The sequence below is a fragment of the Pygocentrus nattereri genome, chromosome 8, assembly GCF_015220715.1.
Source record: "Pygocentrus nattereri isolate fPygNat1 chromosome 8, fPygNat1.pri, whole genome shotgun sequence".
NCBI classification, from domain to species: Eukaryota; Metazoa; Chordata; class Actinopteri; order Characiformes; family Serrasalmidae; genus Pygocentrus; species Pygocentrus nattereri.
Genome location: NC_051218.1, coordinates 34,014,316 through 34,025,550, shown reverse-complemented (window position 1 = coordinate 34,025,550; position 11,235 = coordinate 34,014,316). Strand labels below are relative to the sequence as shown.

Below are 11,235 nucleotides of genomic sequence, written 5' to 3'. Positions count from 1 at the left end.
ATTTTAGTCCAAAACATTTTTTCAAAACTGTTCTTAAACACTTTTTCATTCATCATGTAATGTACATATTTATTAGTATTTCATGTGGTAACATTCTGCTGGAGCTTTAAGAGGCTTTTTAAGGAACTTCTTGTAGCCAAACACGAGTAAAAAAGAAGAGCAGACAGGAAAAAGACCCTGTTACAGCCAATGAGCTCAGTCTCCTGAGCCCAGCCAGCTCATACAGTGTGCTGCTGTAGTTAATTACTTCCTTTCCAGTTTCTTTCAAGCAAGAACAGCTTCATATTAACACAATGGCTCTGATTTGGATGCTGATTTTGCATCTCTACATGATACGTAAGTTTAGGAGGTTTAGATCTTCATTTATTCTTATATTTTGGGTTTATTATTTACCGTATGTTGAAATATCATCTACTACTGTCTTTGTCAGCTGAGCTCTGATCTGATTCTATTTTATAGGTTCTGCTCAAACTGGGGATCTTTCTGAGGCATCATTTGTCTCAGCTGAGTCTGGTGAACCTGTTACTCTACACTGCAAATTTGTAGAAAAGTTTTCTCAAAATAATTGGGTTTGGTACAAACAAAGATCAGGACAGGAACCTCAGGAAGTGGCAGTGAAGTTAGGCTCTAGAGAACCCACTCTGTCATCAGACTCAAAAATCAGATTCAAAATAAACCAGCATTTTTCTCTGACTATTGAACAAACTACTAAAGATGATGAAGGAATGTACTTCTGTGGAAAAGGAGATGAAAAAAACATTACATTTTCTAATGGTACATTCTTAGCAGTGAGAGGTAATAAAATAACTGTTTTGTACATCATTTTTGTCTCACATATACACTCATGTAGAACTTTACAACAATAGAAAACTCATATGAAATGTTTGTACAGTTAATTTTATTATACTCAATTTTTTATGATGTCAATCAAATTGACACTGTATTGAATTTTCAGTGTTTACATTGAGCTTGTGTGTATAATAATGATATATTGTATACCTAAAAAGCCAATTGATTACCACAATACCCTGTTTGTAGTGCTTCAATATTGCTGCATTTTGAAAAAAAAATGTTAATATTTAATAATTTACAGTCTAATGTGTGACTGAAAAGCCAATATTCACTAAATTCTTATGTCTGCTTGTATCGACCACGTAAACCCCAGTTTAACATATCAGTGCTCCAAACTCCAGTATGGGTGTCAGTTTCTCCAGGAGAGTCGGTCACTCTGCAGTGCACGGTCCTCTCTGAGATCAGAGCAGCAGATCTCAGAGTGCTCTGGTTCAGAGCTGCTGCAGGACAATCCTTTCCTGAAATCATTTACACTCATCAGAACAGCAGCAGCCGTCAGTGTGAGATCAGCTCTTCTACACACAGCTCTGTGTACAACTTCTCCAAGAACAACTTCAGCCACTCTGATGCTGGAATTTACTTCTGCGCTGTGGCTGCTTGTGGGAAGATCATTGTTGGGAATGGAGCATCAATACAGTTGGGTAAGCCTCTTTAGCTGCTTTGCATTGTTTACCTGTATACTTTAAGTGCAGTAAAACTGTTGGCCATTGAGCAATATTCCAATAACGGAAAATTCCAAGCAAATTCTAAATTTATTCCAAATCTGTCAGTATTCTGGAGCCATGTGGGCTGAAATTTTTAACTTAGATGTCATCATAAATTGGACATCATTGGAATTACAGTGAACAGCATTTTGGCATACAATACAGGAAATTGCATCTACATTTTTATTTGAGCATCATTTATGATAGAACTGAAGCTCTGACCACTTTCCTTACTGTTTTAGTGATGCTGCTAAGTTATATTAATGTCATGGTGATACAGTAACATGTAACAGTCTGTGTTTACTTTGAACTTATAAATTAAATATAACAGTGGTTTGATCATTTATATCTTGCAGAGGGTCCTGTGGATCCCACTGTGTTCTATCTGGGAGCAGCTTTGGGAATCTGTGTGATTGTGATCTGCATTCAGGCCATTCAGAACTGCAGGGGTGAGTGTAGATTAATCTGTTATACATGGTGTTATTGTGCTTTTGTAAATAATTAATGATTATGTGTTTTGAAATGTCACGTAACTACAATGCTACACTAACAGTGCCAAATAAATAAATTAAAATAAAATTGCATTTACATTTATTTACATTTACAGCATTTAGCAGACGCTCTTATCCAGAGCGACTTACAAGAAGTGCTTTGTCTATCTAGAGAAAGTATCTTTGCTAGTTACCAATAGGTTAGAGAAAAAGACAGTCCTGAGCTCAGATACTGCTAGAAACAAAAAATCAGGGTAGATAGACCAGAACTCTGTGCCATTCAATGCAATGCAAAACAATAAAATACAATACAATATATTACAATACACAGTGCAATACAATAAAATATAAGTGCAGCTTATAATGCTCATTTAAGTGCTGTGTAAAGAGATGAGTCTTCAGTCTGCGTTTGAAGACAGCAAGAGACTCACTCTGCTGTTTGGACAGCCAGTGGGAGTTCATTCCACCACCTGGGTGCCAGTACAGAGAACATTCTCGACGCTTGTCTTCCACGCGCCTTGAAGGATGGCAGGTCAAGCCGAGCTGTACTCAAAGCTCGAAAGGCTCGTGGTACAGTTTGAGATTTCACCATTGATAAATAAATTAATAAATAATAATAAATAAATAAAGTAAAATAAATAAATACTTTGTCCTCTTCTGAGTTTTGCATTTGGTCAGAACGAATCTGATCAAATCCGATCAGAAATGTGTTGATCGGATTACTGACAAACTCTGTTTTTCTGTAGTTGTTGGATTTTTAAATGCCTGTAAACACACTCAGCATAATCTTTCTTTACTCCATCATAGGGAGAGATCATGATTCGGTGGTGGAGAACAAAGCCAGTCAGGTACTACATGTTCTCTTATTCACACTGACGCTGTTTAATTCTTATAGAGTTCTCTAATCGTCAGCCTTTAATATTTCATATTCATCTCTACAGGACTCTGCTGCTGTGGAGCTGAATTATGCAGCCAAAAGCCTGAGAATGAAGAGTGGACGCTCTGGACACAGTGTTTACTCTGAAGTCAGATACTTCTCAGTTACTGACCCCAACAGTCACTGACTCACTGGACTCTCTTCTCTTGTAGCAGCAGAAGTGAAGTTTGGGGATGTTTTCTGTTACTGTCAGCTTTGTAATCTGTATCTGTTTGTTTGTGTTTGTGCTGATTTCAGTCAGGATCTACAATCATGTGCTTTACTTTGCTCTGAGATCAAAACTGCATGGAAAAAAAAAACAGTCCAGTTTGGTATGAAGCGTCAGTTCTCTGCAGGAGCTGAGCGAGAGCAGTTTTAGAGTCTGTGGTTACTCACACATCTCATGTGTGGCAAACGGTCATGAGCTCAGATGGTGTCTGATATTGTGTGGATGGAGAGGTGTTTAAGATAGTAGTGAGAATTTCCATATAATTAATTTAAAGTAAAGCTGTATTCACTCTTTAGGCCTTGGCAGCTTATGATATTGAAAGTACACCAGTTTAAAATCTGTATATCACTGTTGTTGGAAGAAAACCTCATACCTCAAACATTAACCTGTCCAACATGCAAATTTTACAGCAAAAGTTAAAATGTACTTTACTTTTAATGTAAGTCAATGGAACTGGAATATTTTGGTCTTTTTGGGTAATTTATTTGGTCAAAAACAACAAAAATGGATATCAGCTATACATATATATATATATATATATATATATATATATATATATATATGTTCAGATGGAAATATATTTATTTGGATTTGAAACAATATTAATGCCATTTTAACGTTTAACTGAATGCCCATTTGTACTCAACCAAGAATAACTGGAGGAAATAATAACTTTTAAAAAATGAAATAGATATAAAATTTTCAATGCTGAAATACTGTATGCTTTGGAATTTAATCCTAACTATAAATGCATGTAATCGTGTTTCATAACTTGCTGTGCTTCCATATAATAAGGCCATGTTTATACATAGTACATGCAATGGCGTGTGTGAAGTGTAAATGTTTAAAATGTGTCTTTAAAATAATTGCAATAAAATATTCTGAAATGAAAAGTAGATGTCTACTTATGAAATTTGATTTATACTTTATTACATAATTGTGCTAAATTAATGTAGGTGTGCATCACCAAACACGATAAGCATTTTCTACACAGCATGTCTTTATTCATTCTCATTAAAAATCAGATTGTAAATTAATATCTGTAGATGATTATTTCAACACTTAATTTTACTCAATATTGTACTGGATTTATATGGTCAGCCTGGATTTATCATTTATAAAAAGATAACTGGTGATGTACTGTTAATGTTACTATCTCATATATTCAGCTTTGTACTTTGCTACCTGGACTTATTACTTACTTTCATATAAAATATTATTTTAAGGCATCATCTTTAAACCTGTTTGTTTCCACAAGGCAAAGATCTGATGATTTTGTTAATATTGAATATAGAAATAAATGAGAAATCTCAGTCTAAGGCCGTCCCTTGGACAGACAAACAGGTACAGTCATTCTGTAAGTAGACGGAGGTAAACAGAATGGTCAGATATACATTTACAGTATAAGGAACATATTGACGTCTTGTGAATGTGATCAATAGTTATCAATTACTGTGGAAAGGTCAGACAGAACAACTGCCTCACTTGAATGTAATATGACTCTTCAATTGGCGAACGTACATAAGTTACTTTCTACAGGCCTCTCGGACCATGACTGTGTCCTACTGAGAGGGAACTGAATTTCTCCAACAGAACCAAAACAGTCTTTTTATTTTTAGATCATTTCTTATTAAACAACAGATCAGGCCTTTAAACCTTGCGAAGAGAATATAGTGGCTTTCGTACATGTGCCTGTTTTCCTACAGAGGCTATTAGTTTTTTAGTCAGTAAGATCACAGAATGTTTTTCAGGAACCAAAACTATTAATAATAAAAGTAGAAACAAGAATAATAAAAAAGGACCATTGCTGTGGCCAAACAGATCACGTCAAGCAGACAGACAGAACCATGTGACTTTTACCAGCCAATGGGGTTCAGTATAACACCCCAGAAGCTAATGCAGTTTGAAGCTTTACTCAGTTACACCCTTGCCTTCATATTTGCCTTCAAGTTTCAACATATAGCTGTTGTTTTTTCTGATGATGGATCCAACTGTGATTATCATCTTACTTCTCTACAAGACATGTAAGTTTCATAAAGTTACTGAAAACTGTTCTTACATGTATTATTGTTAATTCTGCTTGTTTTAATTTGCATCCATATTTTTCTTATTGACGGAACTTTGGTTGAATAGACTGAACTTTTCTTTACAGATTCTGCTCAAGCAGTGAGAAATTCTGAGCCGTTGGTCGTCTCAGCAGCGCCTGGTGAAACGGTCACTCTCAACTGCCCATCTGTAGGTGACTCAGATGCAGATGTTAGGATGTGGTATAAACAAAGACTGGAGCATGCGCCACTGGAAGTGGGATCAAAGTTTAAAACTAAGGATTCAATAATTTCAGCTCCTTTTGACAAATCAAGATTTAAAATAGAAAGAACAGCTCAAAACGTTTCTCTCAGTATTGAACGTGTCACTAAAGGAGATGAAGGAATGTACTTCTGTGCAGCGGCTGGAGAGAAAACGATGAACTTTTCTACTGCTACATTCTTAGCGGTCACAGGTAATAGAACTATTTTATTGTATCAATTGTTTTTAACATGTAAAATGTATTTGTTTTTTAAAATCCATTTAGAAGCCATTCTGAAATGTTTTGTTGCTACTGACCTTAATAATATCAATTCTAGTACAAAACTGATGCTTAGTTTTTTAATATCCCTTACATGTCACTGTCACACTTTAGATGTATAATGGACTCATTGCTGTTTCATTGTTTTACTTTTATTATAATGTTATCATACTGATATGTCAGTGTTATTCTAAAACTGTATATATTACATTGTCCAGAGCTGTTAAACATATCAGTGCTCCAAACTCCAGTAGGGGGGTCAGTTTCTCCAAGAGAGTCGGTCACTCTGCAGTGCACGGTCCTCTCTGAGATCAGAGCAGCAGATCTCCGAGTGCTCTGGTTCAGAGCTGCTGCAGGACAATCCTTTCCTGAAATCATTTACACTCATCAGAACAGCAGCAGCCGTCAGTGTGAGATCAGCTCTTCTACAAGCTGCTCTCTGTATGAGTTCTCTAAGAACATCCTCAACCAGCACCACACTGGAACTTACTACTGCGCTGTGGCTGCTTGTGGGAAGATCATTGTTGGGAATGGAACATCAGTAGAACTGAGTAAGTTTTGTAGTGTACAACTAGTCACGTTTGTATACATGTCAATATACTGTTCATTTACTGTTGACATCAATTAGAACATTTCTATGTAAGTAAGTTTTTGAGAGGTAAACAAAGTCAATCAGAGTGGTGTAATGTGAAATGACAAAGAAAAGTATTGGCTCAGAATTCTTTACAGTGGTGATGATAAGAATCAGGGGTTGTGATTGCAAAATCTAATTAAAAAATGTTTATATTGGGGGGTGCATCTTTTCTCATAAAACGCTGCAAGTATTTAAATACAAATAAAAAATAAATAAATAAAAATGACAAGAACAGAACAAAACAAAACAACAACAAAAAAAAAACTAATTCATGTTACCTGTGTTTTAGAGACACTAAAAGCTTCAGATAACTGGTTCCTATCACCACCACTGTGAACTATACAGACTGAGACCTGTTTCTCAAAAATGCACCATTTCACAGCAAATTACTTTCTATTGTCTCGTTTAATTTTCCAAAATATTTTGGGGGAAAAAAGGAACATTTTTCATTATTGGGACCAAAATCAAATTACTGTTTACTGTTAAACAGTAATAAAATAAACATTATATAAAAATCTAGCTAAACAAGATCAGACGGCGAATGGATTTTGAGGCTTGAACTTTGTATTCAGTATTCATGTATTCAGTATGTTGTTAATTCCTTTTTTACAGAAGCTTCTGCAGGTCCTGTAATGCTGACTCTGGCAGTTTTCTCAGCAGTGTGTGTGGCTGTAATCTGCGCTCAAACCATTTTAATCCATAAACTGAGAAAATCTGAACACGGCGCTGGTGGTAAGTGTTCATTATGAAATGAAGCTGAACATTTTATTAGAAAGAAAATAGAAAATAGTGATAATATTACTAATAAGTTTAGCCTCATTAAACTGTATCTGAAGGTAATTGTGAAGTTTTATCTCCTCTACAGAGAAAGCTCAGCAGGGGGCTGTGAATGAGAGGACCACCAGACAGGTACTCTTTATACACTTACTCTTTAAACTATATTTTCTACTAAAGATTTCAGTTCAAATTTCAACCAGAGACAAAGCTGACCATTTCTGTTTTCTGATTTATGATCAAACATGCAAATTATTATGTAGTAATAATAAAATACACAGAAAAATCCATTCAGTCATCAGTTAAGGAAGGATAAGGGAAACATAAAACATCAATATAAGGAAAAATATTTAATAATCTGTATTCCAACATACAGCACATGCAGATCATTATAATTTTTGATCCATTTATAATATAAATTCAACATTTTTCTCACAATCTCAGAGCAGCACAGCATCATCAGCAGAGCAGAGTATATATATATTTCTGGTTTATTAAATTATTGTTCTTTGTTCAGTTAAGCACTTCTAGTTTATTCACTCTGCATTAAGTTTCATTCATTATGACCTAAAATGCATTATTAGTTGTAATATTGAAAAAAGAAAATCTCATAACAGAGTCATATGCAAGTGGTTTGACACCCTTGAGCAAATTACAAGTTTTGTTCATTGTCTATTAACCTATTGGGAGAAAACAAATGTACAAACAAATAATCAAACAAGCAAAAAGATGAAAAAACACTGAGTTTGTGTCCCATATTATAAAGCAAAGATAATTTCATGGTTTCAATTTCAAGTGTTTTATAATAAATTTCAGCCCATTTTCAGGACAAAGTGTAGATGAATTCCACATGTGTTTTTAAATTAAAATGAATTAAAATTAAATATAACATTTAAATATTCTTAAAAAATGAATATTGATGAAAATTTACGTATTGAAATTTTTTTCAAGTTATGCATTAATAAACTCTTTTTAGGTTTAATGAACTCAATTTTTTTTACTGAACACAATCTATGGCCGGCACTCTCAGAAAAAAGGTATAAAGCTGTCAGTGGGGCAGTATTCAAGGGTACATCTCAGTGCCTTTAGTCAGGGAGCACATTGTGTTGACTCCACACACTGTGTCTCGTCTCCAGGCCTTTATTTTACAGTTGTGCTAAAACATTTGGCTATGAAAAGATAAAAAATATGTACTTTTTCACCTGGGAAAATGTATTTAAGGTTCACAATCAGACCTTACAACCGCTGTTGCACCTTTAAGGGAACATTTTAGACTGTTTGTACCTTGATTAATGAAAGATCTATCTGAACAGAACCTTTATTTCTAGTAGTGTATGGGCATACAGTCTTAACAATATTACACTAAAACAATGTGAATTTTGATAAAAGTAATGTATTTTACATGGACTTAGGCTGATTACTGTGTGTTATTACATCTAATTATGCTATTGTATGTGATTTTCACAAAACAGACCAGTTACATACTAAAACAGGCCATAATGAATACAAAGTAATAGAAGGATAAAATATGTGCAATTTAACACAGAACAAGAAACTAATCAATTCCCAAATATTAGGTCAGTTAAAATAATCTCTGGTCTTGCTCAAGGGCAAGAGTTTCACAGTCTATCTTATATTTGAAAGATGTTTAAATAATTATTTATTCTCAGTTTATTGTTGGAGAACACATTAATATTCTAAAGGATTATAAATTGATTGCATTAGTCAGTGAATAAATGTAGATATTCTATAGAAAACAGGCTCTTTGATTTTCATCAGGCAACTTAAAGTAGCTCAGTAAATATTGTCATGTATTAATAACAGATTTGTCTGTAAAAAAAAAAGTTTTCTTATATTTTTCAGTAGATGATGATGTTTATTTCTCACAGGAGCAGAACACTGAGAACCTGCATTACGCTGCCATCCACATCAAAGAGAAGAAAGCCAAAGGTGGGAGAGTGAAGAGAGAACAGCCTGAAGACGTTATTTACTCTCACGTGAGAAGCTCCAAAGCTGCTGCTCAGCGCTCACATCGCTAGTTTCCTAAGATGGTCATGAGTGAATATTTGAACTTTTCCAAACCTCAAATGAGCTCCAGTCTTTAATCTGTCACTGTTTATTTCTTGTTAGTGATTGTTCTGTTGACTGAAAGTTTCGGTTCTCTGAAGGACAACGTGAGAACTCAGCTTTAGAGCGTGTGGTCACTGTGATCACACAGACTGATGTTGTCTGATATTCAGCTCTATTCATAGAAGTGTAGTGAAATTTTGAGATAAGCAAACTACGTCTGAAATAATGCTCGAATGATCACAGTGGTATGCAAATGTTTGGGCCCCGCTGGTCAAATAACGTGTTGTTGATTTTGTGAACATAAGTTTCACTGAAATTTCACAGAACATAAGTTTCACAAGTTTCTGAAATTGGGGAAAAAGAAACATAAAACGTTGCCTGTGCAAAAGTTATGGAGCATGACATGTAGATTAATTAGACACTGTTTTTCTCCTGTTTGTTCAACTCAGCAAATAAATAGAAATTTTATGCAGAAATGTGATAGAATGTGTTAATTTATTTCCACTTAGATAATCAAATAAACAGGACCATAAGTTTAGACAAGTAGCAAATTTTCTTTAAGGGAATATATTTCAAAAGAACACATACTAATATATGAAATATATTTAATTTAATATATCTCAAAAGAACACTTAGTAACAATACTGTTATTTTTACTTAGTAATTTCAATATAAATTATATGTTATATAAGTTGAAACCGTATGATGTCAATGTAAGAGTAAAAAAAAAAATATGCACTATAAAAATATATCATAGAGTATGTACAAATAACTCACTGAAGATCAGAGATTAAAGCATTTTTCATATTCATGCCACATTTTAATTAAACCACCCATGTTGCTATTTTCTCTTCAGTACAGATTTCAGCTGTTTCATTTGAGCATTTAAGAATATTAATAAAACCAATTCCAAAAGTTTTGGGACAGTAGGTAAAATGCAGAAAACAGAAAGTGGTTTATGACCGTACTCATATTCGACCTGTATTGGAAAGAAAACAGTACAAAGACAAGATGCTTTATATTTGTTTCTTATCCATTTCATTATTTTTGTAAATATACAGCCCTTCTGATATTATTACATGTTCTTATTTTTTCCTAGCTTTACATAATTTGAAAACTCAACTGCATTTTAATATGTCCAAAATGTTGGGACAAGGTCAGTTTAAGACAAGAAACATGATTAAATGTTCAAAAGTATTTGTTGTTTTGTTTGTTTATTTCTTTGTTTCTCGTGGTGTAATCATACATGCTCTGTATGAGTGAGGATGGTCAAGGCTCGCCACGTTAATTAAAAATTACATCAGAAAAATCCATCACTGTAAAAATGAATGTTTCTCTGTGAGTGATTGTGAAGATTTTATGTATTTCACCCTCTACAGTGCATAATATCACCTAAAGATTCAGAGAATCTGGAAAAATCTCTGTGAGTGAAGCGTATGGAATATTACAACGGAAGGCCTGTGACCTTTGTCTTTTCAGACAACACTACATGTTTCCATTATAGGCCACAGGAGCTCAGGAATACTTTGACAAACTGATGTCAATAAACACTGTCACTGCATCCACTAATACAGGTTAAGAATGTATTATGCACTGAGGAAGTCAAATGACAATAATACACAGAAAAGGCACCAGCTTCTCTGAGCTCCTCTACTTGTTCTACTTGTTTTATATAATGTTCAAATGTTCAGGCTGGATCTATAGCAAAAATATTCAGCTGAGCTGCCTATAGCTTAGCATTAACATACTACTAAGAACTCTATAGAGGTGCTAGTAGATGTAAGCACTAACATACTGACGTCCTTCCCCTCATTTTTCACCAAATTTAGGTATTTATGGCCAGAATTGAAGGCCTGCTACTAATAGCCATAGGTCATCAATGATGAATATAATGTTCAGCCTATTTGTAAATAATTAGTTCATTCATTAACTTATTCTATATGTCCAAAATTTGGCAGACACCTGCTTACCCAATGTTTCTTCTGAAATAAAGGGTATT

At 34.2% G+C, this 11,235-nt stretch overlaps 1 protein-coding gene across 1 annotated transcript; it reads left to right on the top strand.

Annotated features, from left to right (window-relative positions):
* The first annotated feature begins 5,170 nt into the window (after nt 1-5,170).
* On the top strand, nt 5,171-9,423 carry LOC119263874. The gene is made up of 5 exons (XM_037540655.1): nt 5,171-5,216; nt 5,345-5,692; nt 7,005-7,124; nt 7,258-7,301; nt 9,056-9,423. The coding sequence occupies exons 1-5, from the start codon at nt 5,171-5,173 to the stop codon at nt 9,203-9,205; spliced, it is 708 nt and encodes a 235-aa protein (XP_037396552.1). The 3' UTR covers nt 9,206-9,423.
* The last annotated feature ends 1,812 nt before the right edge of the window (nt 9,424-11,235 follow it).